Source organism: Cheilinus undulatus, linkage group 4 (assembly GCF_018320785.1).
Source record: "Cheilinus undulatus linkage group 4, ASM1832078v1, whole genome shotgun sequence".
NCBI lineage: Eukaryota > Metazoa > Chordata > Actinopteri > Labriformes > Labridae > Cheilinus > Cheilinus undulatus.
The window spans coordinates 15,621,584-15,645,435 of NC_054868.1; the positions used below are offsets into that span (position 1 = coordinate 15,621,584).

Below are 23,852 nucleotides of genomic sequence, written 5' to 3' on the forward strand. Positions count from 1 at the left end.
CTATAGAGTTCACTCTTCGGTAGCGGCGCACCTCGGCTTGGGGCTTTGACGTCACGTGTTTTGTTGTTCTGATGGGCCCATAAAGATGGGACAGACGGAACGTTCATCCAATCACCCTCAAAGTTTTTTATTCAAAGGCTCTGCCCTTTCCCAAACACCGTATGGAAGGTTTCCAGGTGGATGTGTGAAACAAATCCATCTGACGTGTCAGGTTACAGTGGTATTGTATTCTAATTGCTAATCTGCTAAATGACATTGTAACATTGTAATTCAAGGAGAGAGACTGAAGATCCAGAGAGCATTTTGTGTTTATTGAGACATTTCCAACAAAAAGGAGAATTTTTGTATAATTGAGCATGTTGTCCCAAACATTGGATTTTAAAAATCTTAGTTATCAAAACTGTTTATTTTAACCAGTAATTGAAGTGTGCTTGTCAATGACTCTCACTAAAGGTGGCATAAATATTGTTCTGTGTTAAGATAGAAAGAGACTCAATACAATTTGAGTTGTTACAGTAAATACCTATATAGTCTACTTTTTCCAAAATAAAATTTTAAAGGAAGTAATCGATAAGGGAATCAATAAAGGATTGAATCAACAAGAAGAATCGATAATGACATCAATATCAATAAAATCTAATAAATTCCCATCCGATTATCAGGGCAATTTCTTCATTTTGTCTTCTCTTAAAGTAGGTGGAGGAATAATAATAATATCCCATTTGGGGTATAACAGATGACATTTACATACTTTATTTCAAAACTGCTCTAATAATCAGGATTAACATATTGTTACCAAGCCAAGTCCTGATCTGACATAAGGGAACGAAAGCTATGCCCACATTTCACATAAATATGCTAAATGGATAAATTGCTGATTTATTCCTGATTATATTGAAAAACTGGAGAAGAAGTGCATTAAAATTGCAATTTCAAAATGCATTATTATGGCGTTTGGAGAATTGAAGAGAGAACACTTTCACTTATCTTCAGTTTTGACTGGTTATCCCAACCAAGATAAAGACAAACAGAATTTCGTGGGGGAAAAAAAGGGCTATACTACAGTTTTCAAAAAGGGACAATGACAAAACTGCATTATATAGGCAAATAATGTACTACTAATTTACTCTAACAACCCTCCCAAGGTCAGTGTTCGTTTAGCCATATTCTTTTGGTTTATTCCTTTTTTTTTTTTTAAGATTTATTTTTGGGCTTTTCGTGCCTTTATTAGAGAAAGGACAGTGGATAGAGTCGGAAACAGGGAAGAAAGCGGGGAGAGACATGCAGGAAATAGTGCCAAGGGCCGGATTCAAACCCAGGTTGCCTGCATACATGGTGCGCGCCTTAACCACTTGACTACCGGCGCGCCCCTGGTTTATAAAATTTTAATTAAACCTTGCACTTAGACAGTCCACTGCATCCTGTACGTGAAATATTATTAGCAAACAGAGTATGTAGATTTGAAATAAATAAATTAAAAAAAACGGAGGTTGTTTAAATGTACTTGATAATATTACTTATTTCAGTGATGCAAAAAAAGGAAGATTTAAAATGATTTCAGAGTATTATCTGGTGTCTATATCTTCCGGCACTGTTACACATTAAGCTTGAGTGTGTCATACCCCATTATTAAAGTATGTGTCTAATACATTCAGTCCACAGTCCCTCCTCTTCTCATCAGGGGCTAGCTGGTACATGGCCTGTTAGAGAAGAACAGAAGTGTGAACAACTGCACCAGTACTTTTTCAGCCATCTTCAATATAAGGTCAGAGAGAGACTGGCTCCAGAAGAAGGAGACAGATTCAGACACAGTGAAGAGACAGAGATATGAGTAGAGGGGTAAATGAATAACAACAAAGACAAAGAAATTTAATTAGTGCAGGACCACAGAAAAATACAGAGATTTTACTGGTGATAAAACCTTAAAGCTATTAAAGGGAACAAAGTGGCAAAAAATGTCCATCTCTGTGCTTGGGCTATTACCATCTATTAACTCTTATGATGAGTCCTCAGTTTTTACCCCAGATTGTTTTTAGTCAAATATGCGTGCAGGGTTGAGATGGTCTGAGTGCTACCCGTTGTGTGTTTGTTTAAAATAGCTCGGCAGGTAGGAATGGGACTAAATAAGCAAAAACACATCTCCATCAATGCAGGATACAGTATCTTCACTAAGATGGCACATATTCAGCACTGAACTATTGCTCATTCTTACTTTCTGACAATCAGTGTAAATATAAGTCACTCAGATTATGCTCATCCACATGCTTGCTGTCTTAGCTGAGAAAACACTAAGTTCTTAACAAGCATGTACAAGCATATGCGTGTTATGCATATCTACTGAGGTCTATCTGGGACTTGTGTACAGACTAAGCTTGAGCGGCCAGTTGTACCTGCTCATACTGGTGACAAGCCGCTGTTGTGGACTTGACCCCACAGGAGTGCAAAGAAGAAATAGAGGGGTTACCTGCAGCCTGTCTAAGTTGCTAATCACCCTTTACCACCAAACCAACCTCCACCCCATGCAGCTTCCAAGAGCAGGCAAAGCACCAAGCATTCCAAGTATTTTTGTGATCCTTGCACTAAAATGTCAGATTCAGGCCAGAATAAAAAATCAGAGGAATAGATCAGAAGAGAGAGATTGGGGCAATGAAAAGAGTAAAAGCAAGGCAGAGTGAAAGCTAAAGGACCATTTGAAGTCTTACCACAGCATCCATAAACTCGATGCAGCGTTTCAGCTCTGGCCTGGTGTCACAGTACTGACGGAATAACAGCCGTCCTATCGGCTGCTTCTCGCATAGGCTGGTGTAGTCCCTCTCTGATAGCAGGAAGAGAGAGGGAGACAGGCAGAGGAATGCATTAAACTACCAAAAGTTATTTTAACAGTGCTGTCTGTTACATGGTTTTAAAGTGTGAGTAGGAAAAAAACAAGATTGAAATATTTCTGATGATAAAACTCAAACTTTCTAAATGGTAAATGGACTTGAGCTTTAATATTACTTTTCCAGTCATCTGACTACTCAAAGTTCTTCTGCTGGTTACATCTACCCATTCACTCCATTCATTCCATGCTGTGATGGCAGAGGATGGCCATCAGTATTAGCTAATCCCATTTAAATGCGTCCACACCACTGACGAAGCAGTGGGAGCAAATTCTGGTTAAGTGTCTTGCCCAAGGACACATTAACATGTGACTGCAGGAGCTGGGGATTTAACCCACAACTTTCTGATTACAAGGCAACCGACTACCTGTTGAGTCACAAAGCCCAATACAATGTAGTGCAGTGTTTTTTGGTGATACTAACATTTTAGAGATTCTCTGTCTTCTTGTACTATTTTTAAAGATAATTTTGGGGCTTTTTGTCCTTATTTAGATAGGAAAGCTGAAGAGAGAGGGATTATGAGGAGAGAGGGGAAGACAAGGGAAGACATGAAACAAACAGCGCCAAGACCTGGAATTGATGTGACCCCTGCGCTTGTAGAACGACAGCCTCAGCCTTCTTACATAGGGTGTGGAACAACACATATTTGACCTCTTAATGTAACATATCTTATTGTGTTTACAACAGGTCGCTGCATTATTCAGAGCCATTTAAGATTCCCTGTAAACATCAAAATAACTTGTACCTGGAACTTTAGTAAGGTTTCACAATGAATTGCATTTTGATCATAATTATCACTTCAAAAAAAATGTGCACATCTCATGCCTGCTGGCACCACTATGGCAGTGATTTTCAGAAGTTAATTATTAGTATCTGCAGATATGAACATTTCTGCTGATATTTACAACCAAGATTTTGGCGAAGCTGGACTTAAGTTTTAGGTCCAAACTTTATTTAAATATCTATCTATATTGGAGTTGATTAATATAATGTTGGATATATCGGCATATCAAGTATCAACAAAAATCCAACATCATGCATACCTACAGACAATATATTTTGTTTCTTGATTTTTACAGAAAAAGCTGCCAACCCTAAGAGCAACAAAGAACGAAATTGTTACTTAAAGATGACATGCCATTCCTCTTTTCCACCTTTGAGCACAGTCCCGTGTGGTCTAAATTAATCGTCTGGGCAGTGCTTTGGTCAAAATATAAAATGGATCAAGTTAAGAGTTATCATGATTCTAGAGCCCACTAAAATACATATGTGCCTTCTGAATAATTGGTACTAAACCAAAAGAAGCATCTGCAGTGATCTGTTCTGTCTGTAATTTCTAGTTTCACACACAGTTGCAAGAAAAAGTATGTAAACCCTTTAGCATTTCTTGGATTTCTGCATAAATTGGTCATAAAATGTGTTCTGATGATCATCTAAGTCACAACAATAGACAAACACAGTCTGCTTAAACTAGTACCGCACAAAAAATGATATGTTTTCATGTTTTTATTGAACAAACCATACAAACATTCACAGTGCAGGGTGGAAAAAGTATGTGAACCTTTGGATTTAATAACTGGTTGACCCTCTTCTGGCAGCAATAACCTCAACCAAACATTTCTGTAGTTGCAGATCAGCCCTGCACAACGGTCAGGAGGAAGTTTGGACCATTCCGCTTTACAAAACTGTTTCAGTTCAGCAATATTCTTGGGATGGCTTGTGTGAATCGCTCTCTTGAGGTCATGCCACAGCATCTCAATCGGATTGAGGTCAGGACTCTGACTGGGCCACTCCAGAAGGTGTATTTTCTTCTGTTGAAGCCATTCTGTTGCTGATTTACTTCTATGCATTGGATGGTTTTCTTGTTGCATCACCCATCCTCTGTTGAGCTTCAGTTGGCGGACGGATGGTCTTAAGTTTTCCTGCAAAATGTCTTGATAAACTTGGGAATTCATTTTTCTGTCAATGACAGCAATCCGTCCAGGCCCTGAGGCAGCAAAGGAGCCCCAAACCATGATGGCCCCTCCTCCATATTTCACAGCTGGGATGAGGTTTTGATGTTGGTGTGCTGTGCCTTTTTTCTCCATACATAGCGTTGTGTGTTCCTTCCAAACAACTCAATTTTGGTTTCATCTGTCCACAGAATAGTTTGCCAGTAGTGCTGTGGAACATCCAGGTGCTCTTTTGCAAACTTCAAACGTGCAGCAATGTTTTGTTTGGACATCAGTGGCTTCCTCCGTGGTGTCCTCCCATGAACTCCATTCTTGTTTAACGTTTTACTAATTGTAGATTTGTCAACACAAATGTTAGTATGTGCCAGAGATTTCTGTAAGATTTTAGCTGACACTCTAGGATCGGTCCTCACCTCATTGAGCATTCTGCGCTGTGCTCATGCAGTTATCTTTACAGGACGACCACGCCTAGGGAGAGTAGCAACAGTGCTGAACTTTCTCCATTTGTAGACAGTCTGTCTTACCGTGGACACATGAACATCAAGACTTTCAGAGATACTTTTGGAACCCTTTCCAGCTTATGCAAGTCAACAGTTCTTGATCGTAGGTCTTCTGAGAGCTCTTTTGTGCGAGGCATGGTTCACATCAGGCAATGCTTGTTGAGAACAGCAAACTTAAAACTTGTGTGTGCTTTTTATAGGGCAGGGCAGCTTTAACCAACACATCCAATCTCATCACATTGATTGGACTCCAGGTTGGTTGACTCCTGGCTCCAATTAGCTTTTGGAGAAGCCATTAGCCTAGGGGTTCACATACTTTTTCCACCCTGCACTGTGAATGTTTACATGGCTTGTTCAATAAAAACACGAGAGCATATCATTTTTTGTGCGGTATTAATTAAAGCAGACTGTGTTTGTCTATTGTTGTGACTTAGATGAAGATCACAACACATTTTATGACCAATTTATGAGAAATCCAAGAAATCCTAAAGGGTTCACATACTTTTTCTTGCACCTGTATTTAAGTCATTTTCAGTCAAAGAAAGCAGGAGACATTGCTGTCTCTCTCCTCGGCTCTCCATCTGCAAAAGACAGTAATGTTGACACATGCATCTTTAGCAGACGCCTAGGAGACTTTAAAAAAAAAAAAATTTTTGCCAATGCAAGGATAGAGGCTGTGACAGAGGGCCGAAAAGAGTCTCACGGCAGGCAGAAAGAGGCACTTCTGCATCAATCTAACTAAATTCTGAATTTTCCTTCATGTCTGTGAGAGGTGTTGGTGTGTTTTCTATTTCTCGAGAGCCTAAATGCTGTGAAACAATTAGAAAATTAGATGTTATCTCTCTGTATCATCGCATGTTTTAGCAACAGGATGCCAACACTTACGCTTATTTGATGGCTGTTGCTGCATGCTGTCTCTGCACTGACAGCGTTTTCAGGTTGATGTATAAATGTATATATGCTTTTTCTTCAAAACTTGGCACTTTACTTTGCTTCCAAATGTAAGAAATAACTGATTTCAGATATCGTATTGTTGTTGTTGTTAGAGTCCATGGCATCTAAAAGTATCAACGTTTTTTACAACCTAGATTGAGCACTCTGCATATACCAGCTCTAAACCGCTCATCTCAGAACACTTGGTTTTGTTGTGTCTCTGTAAATGGAAATACACTCCTTTATACCCCTCCTCTCCCTCTGTGCACACACAAGTACAGTTACATATTTCCATGGCTGTGAGTGGAGATGAGGGGCAGGTACTATTCTATTATGGTCATTGTAATGTCATACAGAAAACAGACTTAAAACATATTCAGATTTTATGTTTTCAGTAGTGCTGTCAAATGATTAAAATTTTGAATCAGATTATCACAGGGTTGCTGTGGATTAATTTCGATTGATCATGATTAAATAACATTCATTTTTAATCTATATTAATCGCGTTTCATTTTGCAAGCTTGGCGACGCGTTAGTCAAAGTGCTAGCAGAAACCCAGATGAACGTATGCTTCTCATTAATGTGGTATTTTAAGCTGGAAGTGCTCCGGTGAAAAGAAAACTCCTTCCTGCAGAATGTGCATAATACTTTATGTTGGTTGACTGTTCCGTCTTGGGGTTTTTTTGTACTCAAATTTCCCATCAAGAGGGCCAAAGTACTGTTTAGCGTCTTCCATATCGAGTTGGTTGGTCACTACCGGATCAACAGCCCATTTGAGCATGCGCGGTGGCATGCTTGACGGTAACCCTACTTGGACAAACTGCCTGAAATACGTTGCCAGAGACGTTTCAGGGATTTTGAGTCAATCTGCGCTGTAGATGGGTAAATTGCGTTAAAATTTTTAATCAGATTAATCATGATGATGGATTAATCCGCATTAACACATTAACTTTGACAGCCCTAGTTTGTAGACATAGGAGGACAGCTGACTAAGGACTAGCTTGGCTTATTTCATATTCTGAGGGATGGTAGATACTAAATACTCATGTTTATATGGCTAAGACAGAGGGTAACACATCATTTCCAAAACGTATGAATGACAAAATTAGCACTTGGAAAAAACATACAGAATGACCCATCAAGCATTTCTAGAATTATTTTCTAGTATTTCATTAGGGTAACAAAGACATGTGTCTCTACTTTAAAAGGAGCTATTGTATCATGCATATCCAGTAGGGGTGTAACGGTACAGAAAAATTTTGGTTCGTTATGTACCTCGGTTTTGAAGTCACCGTTCGGTACGTTTTCAATACGGTATTGAAGCAAATAAAAAAATGTAATTTTAATTTTTATATTAAATTGTACTAAAATAAGATTAGAATAAATTAAATTTATATTATTAATAATGCTGTAACCTCATTCCAAAAGCTCTACAATGATTAAAAATATTACTAAATAAATACATTTTTGGGTTACTAGGTTATATTCATTGATATATTGACATATTTATACCCATTCTTTAAACGGAAAAATTTCCCAGCCAACTTGAACGCGTCATCATACTACCGTGTGTTAGCTTAAGCATGCTAATTAGCATCTTTCCTGCCGATTTCAACACGGACTTCAGCGCTGGATTACTTTTTTAATCAATGGGACCTACCACAAAGTTTGGGAGAACTTTTCACAGCCCATCTTGGCGGATAAAGAGGTTAGAGCCATGTGAAATCTGAGGATATCTCTACCTAGGACGCAGCTGCAGAGGAGTCTCTCCCTCCTTCGAGGTTGATATATGAAGGTAAAATTAGTTTGATTCACAGAGCTAGAGCACCAATGTTATAATAAAAACGATCTTAAAGAATAAGAATTTTATAACCGCTAGTAAGACTTTGCTGTTCCTCCTCTTTACAGTGACGTTCTTGTTTGAGTGAAGCATTTTCAATTGTTTTGATTGGTCCGCTGGCTGACGTGCCTTTAGCGACACAGCTGCAGAACAGTGTCAGCGCTATTGTTGTTGTCTTTGTCCACTGTTGTATTTTACTGAGAAACAAAGTGCTCCTAAACAGGACACTTTTATCTGGGAATATTTAGGCTGTTGCTGTCGTTTGCTGTGGTTGTGTGGTTGTCAGGACAGTGTGACAGTGAGTTGTTTTCTGGTTTTCCTTCTGTGTATAAGCTTGGCTCCACACGTATTCGTTCGGTACATGTCTGTACCTTACCGAGAGGCCCTTACAGAATCGGTTCGGTACGAATACACGTACCTTTACACCCCTAATGTCCAGTAATTTTATTTGCTGGTCCCATTTATGAACCCACTTTGAAACTGCAGATCATAAATGTAAAAAAACCAGGCTAAAATCCCCCACCAAAAAAAAAAAAAAAAATCAAACAGACACTTCATTTTGCATATTTGCTTAAGTAAACTGTATGTCTGTCTGTTTCTCTCCATTGTTTGTTTGCATGTGTGTTTCTGTGTCACTGTGTACCCTGCACATCACAATCCAACTTATTAGGACTAATGGCGTCCATTTGAGTCATATTTCCTCTGCTACCAAATGAGGAAGAAGGCCCAGGACATTTTCCATCACAGGCTGACAGTACAAATACATACAAACAAGATAAACATACAAACAAAAACAGGCCACACGCATTTATGTACACACATGTGCTTGTGAACAGAGGAGGAATGATGCATAAGATGAACCTAGTTCTGAGTGGTGACAGCTACAGGACAACCAACATTAAATCAATTTTCCACATCAGTCCTCCAAGCAGCATGGCTTATTATACAGCATGCCCTTCTTCTATGCAGCTCTGTGCTTCTCATTCGCACTCTCCATTTACATCTACAACCACAAACAAAAAGTTAGAACACTGGTGAGCTAACACCGGGATGTAGACATACAATATTTTGCACTGTTTTACTTTTCTCTGCAGTTTAACAAAAGCACTTTTGGAAAATCTCAGCTGCCTTTAATAGTGCCTTTAATCTTTTAATCACTACATTTTTGTGGCCAGCTTTGGTTACCATGTCAGCTTTACCCAATTCATTTGGAAATGCACCTCACAGTGATAGCTCATACAGCAAACATGTCCGAAGTAGTTTAGAGTGTTTATTCTACTATCTCTTTTGATTTTTATCAGGTCAGAAGCGGGCTGTTTTAGGATGTGTAAAATAAAAAATCTGTCATAATACCTAGAATTGTCAACAATATAGATCAACATAAACAATTAGCTATTGAGATTTCCATCTACTTTTTTTCTGCCTGACAGGACAGGTTGTCAACTATCTGCCACATAAAGAAACTGCTTATGAGTACATGTGACTATGGTTTTTGAGCTGGTTTGTTTGTAAATTGAGCAGTGTGAACATAAACAAACCAAATCCAACATAGCTACATTTTCCACTTGTTGGAAGAAAAAAAATGGACCTCAGCCTTGTTTAGATGGATTTAGCTTCTGAGAAACCAAAGGGTTACATTTTCCTAGTACTTTATTTCACATAATAGTTTCTCAATTAATTTATCTCCCACAAACAGATTAGAAGATATTTGGGCTAAAATTCACTGAAATCTGAAATCCTCCAGACTTCGGTGTCTTTGTCATCAAAAGGCTACGTTTTGAAGATTTAAAAGAGGTTCTGCCAGTAGCCAGCAGAGGTGGAAAGTAACTAATCACATATACTCAAATCACTGGAATTGAGTAGCTTTTTTGTGTACTTATTCTTTCTAAAGTCGTTTTTAAAACCATTACTTTTACCTCTAATTAAGTATATTTTGAGTGAAGTATTGTACTTTATATCAAGTACTTAAAAAAACAAACAAACAAAAAAAAAAAACACTAAAAGCCACAACAAGAATGTCCATGCTTTCTGCCAACAACATGAAAATCACCAGTTGTTTGGCTTTCACAACACATGACGGTCAGTACATGCACAAAGGAAGAGAATGTTTTCACATTTCTTTCCAAAACAGCTGTTGCATTGTACTTAAGGTTAGGTCAAACCTTATAATAAATAACCTGGTTAGAGGTCCAATTTTTCTTGTTGTTATTGGACATTAAGGACAGAAATTTCACTGTGAAAGCACCTTTGGTGTCAAAAGTATCTACTCAGTACTTTAAATGCATTTTAAATGACTTACCTTTTACTTTTACTTGGGTAGATCTATAGACCAGTACTTTTACTTCTACTCAAGTAAATTTTAACCAGAGTTACTGTACTTTTACTTAAGTGCAATGGTCTGATACTTTTTCCACTAGCTACTGGCCAGTGTTGCATTCACTTTTACTGCAGTGCCAGATCCCCTGACCTGAATCACAGCACAGCTGGTTACTATTTGAAGTGACACACTTAAACATGTTTAACAAAAAACATTGAAACTGTTGTGTAATATTCCTGAAAGAAATTCTCTTAACTAACTGGCCCATTAAACAAGGCATCCAATACCCAAATCATCCATGGATCTCTGGGTCAAACTCAGCAAAAAAACAAATGACAGTAGTAGTTTCATGGTGAAATGTTTAATTTATGTTTGATAAAAGCATTTTATGTTATTCCAGATTTTTAAAAAGGGTGATGTCAACTCAGCAATTCTGTCTTTACTAATTTTTCTGACACTGTCAGAATTTGTTTACATTTTAATGAAAGGCAGGAAACAAAAATACAGTGGTAAGAAAAAAGTATATGAACCCTCTGAAATTATCCAGTTTACTGCATTAATTAATCATCTGATCTGCATCTAAGTCACAAGTATAGACAAACACAATGTGCTTAACCTAATACCACACAAAAAATTACAATATTTCATGTCTTTATTGAACACAGCCATTAAAAAATTCACAGTGCTGCTGAAAAAAAGAAGAGCAAACTCAAACAGTTTGGGTGTTTTTATAAGTCACAGTAGCTCTACACCTTGCTCAAATCTCATTCAATTGATTGGACTTCAGGTGTGCCAACTCCTGACTCCAATTAGCTTTTTTTGGGTCATTAGCCCAAGGGTTCACTTTCTTTTTCCAGCAGCACTGTGAATGTTTAATGGCTGTGTTCAATAAAGACTTGAAATACTTTAATTACTTTAATACTTTAATTATTCTAATTACAAATACTGCAAAGTCCTTCATGTCCTTTCTGTTAATCAATTACTACCAAAATAGTCAAAATGAAGATGAGCATATAGTTTTGAGAATAAAACATGAGGATATGAAGGCAGCTAGAATTCTTCAGTCTCTGCCTGAGTCAGTGTTTGTCAAAATAAATGACTGAATCATTCCTACCTTTAGACTTATTCGACTTTAGTCAGCCTATTTTATTGATCAATTTTACAGCTGAGGTTTAGGCCATAGTCTTAGTCTTGTAGTAGAATTTTTAGCTTTACAGGCCTAAAAGGAAACCACTGTTAACTTGATAAGTGCTGGGTAAAAGAGTGAGAGCACAAATGTTTTAAGTCAAAACTGATTTGAAGCTCTATATCATTTGAATACATGAGCCTGGTCAGCTTTCCACCACTGTATTTGCAAAAAGAAGACCCCCTCTTATGCCCTGAAATATAACAGCCATGAAAAGCAATAACAGGGAAGTGATAAAGAAAATCCAAGACAGCAAGGTGTAAAAAAAATGGGGGACAAGAATGTGTGTTTGTGACAGCAAACAGAGCTACTATTACAATTTGATCAACTCCACTTAAGCCAAACACTGAGCAAGTTAAACAGGGAAAGGCAGCAAGGTGCTCACACACACGAGTCAATACAGTGATTGTAAATGCATATTTCCTTTATAGATTAAATACGAAGTTGACAAGCTGCCATTACTGGGATGGCAATTTCACTGTAACATTCATTCATTTTGTTGGAGGCTGACTAAAAAATAGGGTTTTAGTGATCCTTCGATTTATATTGATTCATTCATTGGTTGATTAATAATCCAATCAGATCGATAAAAAGTCAAAACATCAATCAACATCAGTACTTCAAACATCGTTTTTATTTTGAAATTTCCCCGCATGCCTGTTGACAGTATCTGCCCCAGCCATGTCCTATACAAGCTAGCGGTGGCCCGATTGCGGCTGAGGGAAAGAGAATATACACTTCTCTCTCGGCTTTGTGAACATATTTCAGAGATGGACTACACCAGGGCCGGTCTCTTGCTTTATTTTTCCAACTACATCTGCATTTTTATCTATCTACAACTGCCGTATGTAATCATTCATGGCAAAAAAAAACACTGATATTGTTATGGCTGAAGTAAAGGAAAAAGTCCTCAGCTGTCCTCTCCTTTAATAGACTAGTTTTATTTCGCTGTCGCATGTTGGATTCATAATTAAAGTATAAGCTGACCAAACTCAACATGATTCAAGCATGACAGCTGCTCTCTTTAATACCCCCAGCCCCTCACTCTTGTTATGAGGCTGCTCAACACAAGAGTGTCCTTCAAAATAAATTTTGCTCTTAGTTTAACCTCTCCATTTATTAAAATAAAGATTGCAATAAATAAAAAGATAATGTATATTTTCACTATAATATCATATCCCACAGATTTAACCTCATTTGAATCTCATTATAATCTCATAAAAAAAACTACAAATGAACAATCTACCATTTTAAAAGTTGCATATGTAAAGTCTGAAGGGTTGATATAGAAAAGAAATATCTATTCAAGTCTACATGTGCATAAATAAGTTCAAGAAAAAAAAAAATCTAAAAATGAGAATACAGGTTAAAAATTTTTATGATAAAGGGTTGCAGAAAAAGTAGGCTATATATTGTTGCTTTAGAGTGATCTGAGGAAATGAGGATATAAAAATGTTTGGTACTGAAAATGTTTGCCATTTTAAAATCAACATGTTTTAATAAAAACTTCATATTGTGTTCCTAATTTAAAGTTAATCATGGGCCTCAATTTTAAGCAATTAGACAACATGTACAATGTCAAAAAATTACTGTTGTGAAATGCAGGTTTTTGTTCTTTTTGTTAGAAGGGATTTTCTACTAAATACAGTCAGTAATTAAATTGCAGAAACTGCTTTTTACTGTAACTATGTGAAATCTGTGCATAAAACATCTGATATCGATTGTATGTCCCTATATGAGATTCAAATTATATTGTGGCAGGTTTTGTGATATCAGAAAATATCATATCTGTGTCTAGAATATTGATATCATATCATATATCAAACATGACTTTCTTTGTACTGGAGACCTCTCTCTTTTTTGTTTCTATTTTTCACTAACTCTCTCAATAACTCTCCTGTTCAGCCACTGCTGTGTTGCTCTCAAGTGGTGGAAGGAGGGGGGGGGGGAGAAACACACACAGATAGTGGGAGAGGGAGGCATGCAGATAGAAAAAGGGAGGGAGAGTATGTGGGCGAGTGTAGCTCTGCAATCTCTGGCAGAGATAGCTGTGACGCACTATTGCACACACACATGCACACACATATAGACTTCAAGTGGTGTGGCATTCAGAGGACCAGAGTGGGTGAGGGGGGCAGGGAAAAAATGTAGCCAGGGAGTACAGTTCATGTTTAGGCCACATTAAGAAAGTCCTACTATTATTTCTTGTTCTCTATATTCACACACCAATGTTGGTAAAAGAAAGAATGCAAGAGGACATAAAGATTTGGAGTTTGAATCAATGAGACACTCATGTAATGTTACGAGGGATTTTGAGGTTAAGAAAAAAGCTGTGTAAATGCATTCCCTTTGTCGCTCTCACACATACACTGATACAAAAACTGTTTCCTGTCCCCTGCCTGAAACTGTGGGTGGAGACGGGTAGAAACAGGAAGGAAGTCCGATATGTACTTCCTCCTGCAGTTGGACCCACCCCAACGCACCATGGCTCGTTATCCATCCCCCACCCCCACCCCCTCCGTTTCTTACCAATAGTGCGACGTAGCTCCTCACACTGGCTGATGTGGGGCAGTTTCAGCATCTCTTTCCATTTCTTACTGCGACCATTCCTTTTCCCTCCCCCACCTGAGACACAGAAAACAATACATTTAAACCATGTTTAACAGTCATTTTCAACATGAGAACAAAGGAGCATCCAGCCTTCTGTGTGTGTGTGTGTGTGTGTGTGTGTGTGTGTGGCATAATCACATTGACCTCTCAGTGACCAGAGGCAGGGACAGCTGGTTCATCTTAACAGTTGCCTCACAACACAACACAGTATGTGTAGAAGAATGTTGACGACTTCGAAGATCATGAAGCACTTTTGTCTCACTCACACACAGATCTCAGTTGGTGCTGGAATGAGCAGTTCATAAAATCTATGGAGTGCTTCAATGCATGGAGGTTGCTCACCCCCGACATGAGGGTTATCTGAACTGCTTCAAGGAATGGCTGGCAGCACTTGGGGCTTTTGCATTGTAAGGGGTGGCTCGGCTAGACTTGGTTTGACTCGGCACGGCATCCCAGTGCGATAGGGTTTTGCCACCACAACCAAGCTACCTGTTTGAGGATCCACAGTGTGATCTCTACACTGTATGATTTCATTGACCTTTCATCACTTCAAAGCAGAAATAAAGCTGTAGACTGACAGCGCTGCACGTTGCTCTTTCCCCATTCCCTCACTCTCTCTGCGATCAATAAACAAACAATAATTCACGCTTATTATCAAAAAGAGAGAAGTTAAAGAAAGGTTAAAGAAAAGTCTTCTGATGATTTATTACTACTACTTATTAATACTGTAAATCTCTAGATAGCAGAAAATGAACACAATCATATTTTTGGATTGGGCAACAAGAACAGCATGCTTTAATAGTGCCAATTAATATATTTAAGACTGTCTCTATCTTGGGCTAGAACTTATTCAGTTGTAAGAAGGGGAAGGGTCAAACTTTTGTTTTTTAGTTGGTACAGAAAAAGTTGTAATCCTGGTCCGTCCTGATTTATATAGCATTATTGCTAGTTGGAAAACCATTCACAAGGGTCTACCCACTGTCACACTTGCACTTCATGCACATCCAAGGCACAGCAAAAGCACTCAGTCTAACGTCTTCATAGGCAAATGTTTATTACACCACGTTGGCATCTCATCTGTACAACCAAGTTCTATTTTTGTGCAGACTTCAGAAAGACAGGGAGTAAAGTGAAGGGATGCAGATAGTGATGTATCTGTCCAAGTCCTGACCTGTGGACTGTTTGCTCAGGGCACCACATCGCTGCCTTAAAAGGTGCAGCTTGTAATATTTAGCCTATAGTAGCATTAAGTGGAACAAACTTTATAAAAATCAAACATAATGTTTATAAATGGTCGATTTAAATTAGTGTTTTATCACTTTAACACATAAAATTGCTTAATTTTTTTTTAACTTAAAGGGATACTTCAACATTTTGGCAAATCTGCCCATTGCCATAATTCCTATAGTCTTAGTAATAGGTTCGTTTCCATAAGTTGTCGATGCAAGCTGTTTCTAGATCTGGGGGGACCGAAATAACAGATACTCATTTGTAGAAATCCTCTGGTCAGCACAGTTACCATCACAAGTGACCATCACCATCTAGAATCCTACTCTTAGATGTTGCTAATATCCCCCTGTTTTACACACTGTACCTTTAAGTGTGAGCAGCACAAAGACAATATTAAAAGAGAGCAATATTTCTGCAGATGCTGACTCCCTGGCACGCTGCTACAAGGTCTTAAGCAATGCAGGAGGTAATACATCCCAAAGCAACCTGTTACGGTAATTAGATCACAATGATCTGAAACGCAGTAATGTAATACGATAGTGTTGCAATAGTAGTAATCTCACCACTGTTACTAATCAAATAATTATCTCATTATTTTCAAAACTTTAGGTTCTTATCTATCTACATAATCAGAGGTCATAGACAAATCAATTAATTGTTTGAATGTTCAGACAAGTTTTGCATGACACTACTCATGTGATATTGGCTGGAGGAGAGAAAACTAAACGCAAGGGTGGTTCAAATCAAGACATATTTTGGGGCCTGAAGATATGCAATACTGCTTCGTATTTGTAGCATGGAAGGACAACAAATGTGACAATACAGTGTGAACTACACCCAGGCCCTACTGCTGTGATACTGACAAGAAATGTCAATTTCACAGCAGCACCTGCAAAGGCAACATGCTAGCACAAAGCAGCAGCTTTGCTTTAGTAAGCAAAGACCCATGGACCCTGAGTAACATTCAAGAGCATGATTGATGCTGAAAAACAAATATCCATAATAAGCAGAGGTAAACAGTAATAAAGAGCATAAAAAGTTCCTGTGTATGTCCTCCTTACATCAATAAGGGTTTTATGCTGATGCACGTATATACAGAAGTGTAACTTGTATATCTTAAAATGACACACAAGATCCAAACACATACAAGTACTACAAGGACCATTAACATATTCAAACACACAAACAGAAAAAATAAACAGAAAAAACCCAATCATGGTCATTACTCTTAGTGGATTCCATTTTCTTTCATATTCACCTATTGTTCCCTTTCTATTTGAAATAATGCACTCTAAGAGAAATATTGTTTCAAAAATTTGGATTGTGAAAAAACATTTCTCCTTTGACTCAAAAACAAAGCTATTACCCAATAAAATAACTGTACTTAAAACATTTAAACAACCACTTTTTAATTCAACAAGTATTACAGCTTGAGGGCTCATTGTTAATGATAGGGAATAAAAGGCTAGCCATTCTTTTAAAGACAAAGCAGCAATACTGAGCCTTTTCCAAACCCCCATGAAAAGCATTTTTTTGTTGGCAAAAATGTATAAAAATTTTTTATTTGAAAGCACTGGCATCTGGTATCAATAACAGAACTAAAGGTTAATTTATATACCTGTCTCTATGGTAAAAGGGTATCAAAAATCCACAAAAGGTTTCATATGAATAGATATTATCATTCAAATCAGTCAAATCATTTATAAAAAAAATAATGCCCTCTTCAATAAAATGCCCACAAAAGAAAAAATATTGAAAATGTAACTATGCCCATATCATGTCTTCAAAAAAGGGGAAACATTTGTAAAAATCTTTGGAAGATATTGAAATTTATTATTTTTCTCAATCTGTTAGAATGGAAATGATTTGTACTTAAAAACTGGATGAGTATTAGGTGATGGTACAGAGTAATCCAAAAGTAATGTAACTACAAGTGTAATTACTTACTTTTGACATTGAGTAAACAAGTAATGTAATGTATTATGTAAAGAATTACTAGAAATATGAAATGCATTACTTTTTAGAAACTTCCCAAACACTAGTCACAAGTGAACTGAAAGGGAATTTTCCAAGTATGATTCAGCGTTGTTCTGACAAATGTATTAGCATGTATTTAGGTTCTTTCCCGGCAAAAGCATTGTGTGTATGTTGTAAATGAAAATTTCCAGTTTTGTTTCAGTGTTTTTTCTTTATAAAGTAACATCACCAACATCAACCCAAGAAGTTGAGGTTCTAGTCTCAAGTTAAACCAAAAGTAAACGCTGCCTTTGTATTCCCCCCCCCCAAATTATGATCTTTTCTACACCAAACAACACAGTGTTAGTAGATAAAACCTAACTAAACATGTTGTCTACATTGTGAAACAGTTAGGTTAAGGCACAAACTGGTTTGGTTTTATGCGATTAAAAAGTAAATCATGGTTTTGTATCAAATTTATAACAGACTTATATTCGGTCTTCTATATATACTCCTGAGTTAAATATCTTAAGCCTGTTTCAGACTGGGAGTGTGTTTTGCTGCTTGCGTGTGCCGCGCATGTCTGCTCTGGCTCCTGCCGGTGGGGGTTTTACACAGGGAGCGAGTTTGCTGCGTGTCAGCCGCATCTCCCTGCTCTCTTCTTCTTCTTGTTTAATGGCGGGTGGCATCCAACGTTAAAGGTGACATTACCGCCACCTACTATGCGGGAGTGTGGGCCAGAGGTCCCTATTCCGTTAGGAAAATAAATACATAATATTTACTGTGAACCAAATTCTGTTCATTAAATCTGTTTGTTTTAGGAATTCAAAACCTGCTTTATATTCTCCGGTTCCCAGACATAAATAAACCCTGCTCTCAAAGCCCTGTCAGACTTAAAAAATGTTATTTAAATAAAGGCTGCAAATGATGATTCCCGAAGTCATATGTCAAGTATCATCCACTGGAGAGGGCGAAATGCATTTTTTGCAGCAGCAAATGTGGTTATGGATAATTCATGGAAAAACCATGTCACCACTGGGCTGTGCACTATCAGCTGGGTTGTTTTGGGGTACCTGCCTAACAGGTGATGGGGTTGGACTCATCAGAAACGATCTAATTTACATCGGGGCATCGATTTGATTTACATATGGCACGAAAAACAACTATAAAAGGAGCAGTTCTGCGTGTGGCAAAGTAGTTCCAGAAGTGCCCTGCGTGCTTCCAGTTAACTGTGCTGCAATTTCAATTTCCCTCACTTCAATGGGTGAGTAAAATGTTGCCTAATCTACCAATTACAATATTATTTCTGACATAGGCTAATGATCAGAAGGACAAATTCCTGTAAATAACGACTGAGTCTATGCTTCAGTATTGTGTATTTGTTTGTGTGCAAGGGTGTTTGCTTGTGCGTGTGATGTGTGCGCACTTGTGTAGTCGCAGGTTTCAGGATAGGAAAACTTCTAAGCTCAGGTCCTCAGTTAACTAATACAAGTTCAACTAAACCGCCACTTTATAACTGCCTTTTAGGATGAGTTGTGGACCGTAGAAAGGCCATAGCGCTATAGGTGGGTTCACCCTCTCAACCGGAGGCGGAGAGAGGTGGGAGCCTTTTTGGGAGCCTTTTACCACCTGACAAATGCATCCCGCAGTGTCTTTCATCTTTTCTTGCATTCATCAACTGTTGGGAGTAAAAATAAATATTACTTTTACTGATTAATTTGTCTTTTGTCTCCTATACAGGTTCCTAGGATCAGGTGAAAGCTTCGTGAGCCTGGCTTTTCAGTATCGCCTAGGTGTGAGCACTGTTTCTGAGTTGGTGCACATGACCTGCAGGGCCATAGAAAAAAGAATGATGGCAGCTAATTTCCCAAAACCAGATGAGGAAATGTGGAAGGGCATTGCATCAAAGTTCTGAACCAGATGGAATTTCCCAAACTGTCTGGGTGCCATTGATGGTAAGTACATCACCACTGTAGCACCCAAACAGTCAGGGTCAGCCTCTTCTTTAATTACAAGAAGACTTTCTCCGTCGTTCTCCTTGCCCTGGTCAACGCAGACTACCGCTTCATCTACGTCCAAGTGGGGGACTATGGCCGAACATCTGATGGATGAATCTATGCCAATTCTGCTCTTTGAAAAGGTTTGGAAGCCAAAATCCTCGATGTTCCAGAATGCAGGCCTCTACCAGGACCAGGAGCCCAGGGTCCAATGCCCTTCACCATGGTGGGAGATGCAGCGTTCCCCCTGAAAACTTACTTGATGCATACATTTCCAGGTAGCAAAGAATGAGGAAGATCTTCAACTATAGGCTCTCTCATGCCAGGATGGTTGTAGAGTGTGCCTTCGGAATTTTGTCAGCCAGATGGAGGGTCCTTCAGACTCGGATAAATCTCAAGCCAGAAAAGGTCAAGTCGATTGTCATGGCAACATGCATACTCCACAACTTCCTGGCCACCCCATCCCAAAATCAGAGATGACTTGACAAGGCAGAAGAACAAGAAGTCAGAATCCAGCCCATAGGGAACATGGGTGGAAACGGGTAAACAGAGATGCCTACCAAGTGCAAGAGAAGTAGGCAGCATTTTTCACCTCCCCTGAAGGCCAGGTGTCCTGTTAGGACAGAATGATATGAATGCTATGGCTGTCATTAATACTGCATCAATGTAAATAAAAGTTAAGGTTGTACCATGTTTCTCTGTGTATGTTTTAACTGTTGAGCATAGTGAAACCAAAAGCTATTTACAGTTGTCTTGTTTTAAATGTGTTAAATGAGTTTTTTAATTGGTCTGCATCTATAATATCTAGCACACAATTCAGCTTTTTATGTAGATTATGTGACATGAATCAAAACGATGGTCAAAGTGCAAAACTTCTTGTCTACAGGATTTTCTGATTTGCAGATTTCTCTTTGGATGATGAGAATAAGGAAGGCTGCTCATAGTTTTAACACATTATAGTAATCTCGTCCAAAAACTGTTTTATGTGAAGGGTATTCTGAAAAATAAGCATTATGCAACTTTTTTTCTGGAAGTGCAATTTTCAGAGAAGAGTTTTTGCATTTTCAGCTATTGATATGTGCTAAATTACCTATTAAAAAGACATCTTCAGAGTAGTGCCTATCACCTTTTGGTGTACAGTAGATGGTGCTGAAAAGCTTTAACAAGCAAGGAGGGATGACATTGGTCCTCAAAGTAGTCAGGTAGGAGTAACTTTCACAGATGAAGTAGGCTAAATGAAAACCTGTTTCCAAAACGTTACATTTAGAAGGGCAGAGATATTTTTCCCGTTTATCTTATCAGCAGAGGGGAGGCAAAATGCACTTACCATCCGTAAATACAGCTGATGCAACTTCAGCCCAGGCTTCTTCCTTCCTCCTGACATCTTTGTAAAACTGGTTTTGCTGGTCAAATAGCTTCGGGTTTTTTTCCACCTCGACAATCAACTTCGTATCGTCCATGTTAATCAGTGTAATTTAAGGAAGCTGGGTAGAAAGCAGTCATGTGACTTGTATTTGGAAGAGTGAAGGAAGGGGGATCACAACGGTTGCCATTTACCCAATGATGAGCACTTGATGAATATATTCAGTTAGTTTTCATGGTATAATATTTCAATAGAAAATTGAGGAAGAACCAACATTTCCCTTTGATCGATTTGTTGCATGGTTGTCACATAGGATTTTGGATAGCTTTCTGAAGCACTGATTTACTTTGAATAGCACAACCCGGAAGGAAAACCACCTTGCTTATATTTTCTTTGCTATATTCTAGCGATGTGGACATGCATATGTGCTGCAGAAAGGTTTCTATTTATCACTTCCTATCAGCTCTGCCTTAAAGTTGCACGTGGCGTTTGGAAAAAATAGGCGAGACCTCAAATCTCTCAATTCTCGGCGACACTCATGCAGGCAGTCTGAAAGCCCTGGCTTGTTAACATGCAATCAACCTAAAAAATCCACGCGTGTCGTGGTCGAGACGCGCACATCATGTTCCCAGGCTTTACTGGCAGAAGGTCTTGACAGCAAACTTTAAAGCAACCAGTAAATGTCAATGACCGAAAAGTGGGGTTGGGCAAAAATCTATTGGGTAAAAATTATGTAGCTGGTAAAGGTTGTAGAAGTTAACAGGCATGTTGAAAGACCTGTTATGGGGCTGCAGGGTAGACACAGTCAGAGTAAATGCTTAAAGTTAATGTGCCTAAACAAAGGAACAGAAAAAAGGAAAAAGCAACAAAGACTACTGCTGAAGTTTTATGTTGTATTTGCTGATTTAAGCCAGTTGCACTTGACTTATTAGTTTCCAAAAAAAATCCTAGCACACACTCTGCCAAAAACTCTTGATGATTAATGAAGTCAAACCAGCCACACAAACATGCATGGCTGCACACAAAAATTTTCATTGATCAACTACTTCCCTGTCTAAGACCGTTAAAATGTAAGAAATGTTGGTGTTTTGATGTGTATTTCCTCCCCTAAAACTGTTGAAAATGACAGCTCTGCATTGTACAAAAGACAAAAGAATGATAAATGGGAAAGAAAAAATAAAAAGTAACAAAACAGAAAAGACATTGAGAAAAGAAGAAAGACAGGAATTCCGATAGCATGCATTGAATGTGTGTGCATGTGTGTGCCTCTGAGTATAAGTTTATGCATAAAGTATGTGTGCACGTGCCTGTCGAAGCTGGCTGAGACACTCCACCCTGTTTAATGTCACTCTGACGTCAAAGCCATGTGTGCTGGCCCTTAATGCAGACAGGATGGAGCAAGTATTTATTTTACTTTGGTTCTCCCCTCTGAGAGAACAGGGCCCTCCATAAACACCAACTTCAGAACAGCTCTGCTCAGTCAGTGCTGAGATCATAGCAGGATGTCAGGGCAAGTCTGCGCATGTGCATCAGGGAACAGATCCCAAAGTTGGAAAATGTTCAGAAAGGTTGATATCAAATCATGAAACACACTGCCTCACTAAAAGGATGCACATTCTTTTTTACCTTTAAGATATATTAACAGAAGGTTATCATGACCACACAGCAGTCCAACATGTGTAACATGTTTAAAGCAACTGTCAAACTTTACTCCACTGTCGGCAATCCAACAAAAATTGCAGCAAAGAAAACAAAATCTGCTTTGCAAGTTTCTGTTAATGATGAATAGATAACTGAACATCGCACTCAATTGGTTTTAAACAACAGGGTTAGAGGCTCTTTCCTTGTATGTTTATAATAGCCATAAAATTTGTTCCTAAGTAAAGGGAATGAAAAGACAAGTGTGAGTGCCGGTTTACTGGTCCCAGAATCAAATCCAAATCCTGGTGTTGTTTGGTGCATGTCTTCTCCCAGACAATTCCTGTTTCTCTTCAGCTGTCCTATCAAAATAAAGAAAAAAGCCCTAAAAAGCATCTTAAAAGCAAATGTGCAATGGTATCAGTGAAAAGCACATAATTGTTTGCACCTCACTAACAAAGTAAAGTCATTGTCCATCTGTTTGAGCAAGTTGCATCACTCCTAATGAATACATCTCAAGCAGTGTCAATTGTTCTATACGAGATGTTTTTTTTTGCAGTGTTCTCTCCATTTTCAAGTCTGACCGGTTTTGACATATGTGGGATTACAAAAAGCAGAGAGAAAATACACAAGGACACACAAGGATGGAGAACAAGAGGGGGAGTAGCCTGAGAGTGTTTACATGAAGCATGTGTTTGTATGCCTCTGTCCAGTGAGCTATGGGTGGATTAATGAATGTACACTCATGGGGCAGTTTGTGCTCTCTCCTTGCTTATTTCACTTACTTAGTCCAACACTATCCAAAACATACTCCTCTCACTCCTCCATTTCCACACTCCTTTATCTGAGAAAAGGCAGTTAAGTCTCACCAAAAGGTGACATGAAGTTTGAAATGTTTTTTTTTATGCTGGTTAAGTTGTGTGTACGTTACAAAGAAAACACTACTCATAGGGCTGAATGATTTAAAGCAATTCATCATTGAGATATGGAGATGCACGCTGACACACGGGAGGCGATTAATTAAAAAAATAGGTGTTTTATATACATGTGTGATGCACTCTGTCAGCATGCAACACTGATTGAATATTTGACTGATCAGATGAAGCCCTGAAAAAACAGGCCAATCAGATTAATCTCCATTGAGCAAACATGCTCCCTGAGTAACCAAGTACAACCTAGTGACAGAAGCTGTGTTTCCATTACAGTTTTTTGCAAAATAGAAGCATTGTTTTCTTGAATTTCAACTAAATACAATTGCGCTTTGAATGTGTTTCCACTGAAGGTAGTTTTGGGTATGAGCTGTGCAATTCTCAAAAAAATCTCATCTTGCGAGACTCCACTGCAAGGAAGCTGGACACTCAAAACCTGCTGTGTGTTGGTACAGTTATGATTACATCTACAGCGGTTGCCTTGATGATTTTGAACAAAAGACAAAGCCAATGGGTGATAGT

General features: G+C 38.4%; 1 protein-coding gene across 2 annotated transcripts in view; it reads right to left on the reverse strand.

Annotated features, from left to right (window-relative positions):
* Positions 1 to 23,852, reverse strand: part of grk4 (G protein-coupled receptor kinase 4) — an 82,129-nt gene that overhangs the window by 26,284 nt on the left and 31,993 nt on the right. For both annotated transcript variants that reach the window (XM_041785959.1, XM_041785960.1), the window contains exons 2-4: positions 14,137 to 14,232; positions 2,703 to 2,815; positions 1,623 to 1,700 (exon numbers count right to left, since the gene is read on the reverse strand). In XM_041785959.1, coding sequence (XP_041641893.1) covers positions 1,623 to 1,700; positions 2,703 to 2,815; positions 14,137 to 14,232 — 287 coding nt within the window. The remainder of the gene's footprint in view (positions 1 to 1,622; positions 1,701 to 2,702; positions 2,816 to 14,136; positions 14,233 to 23,852) is intronic.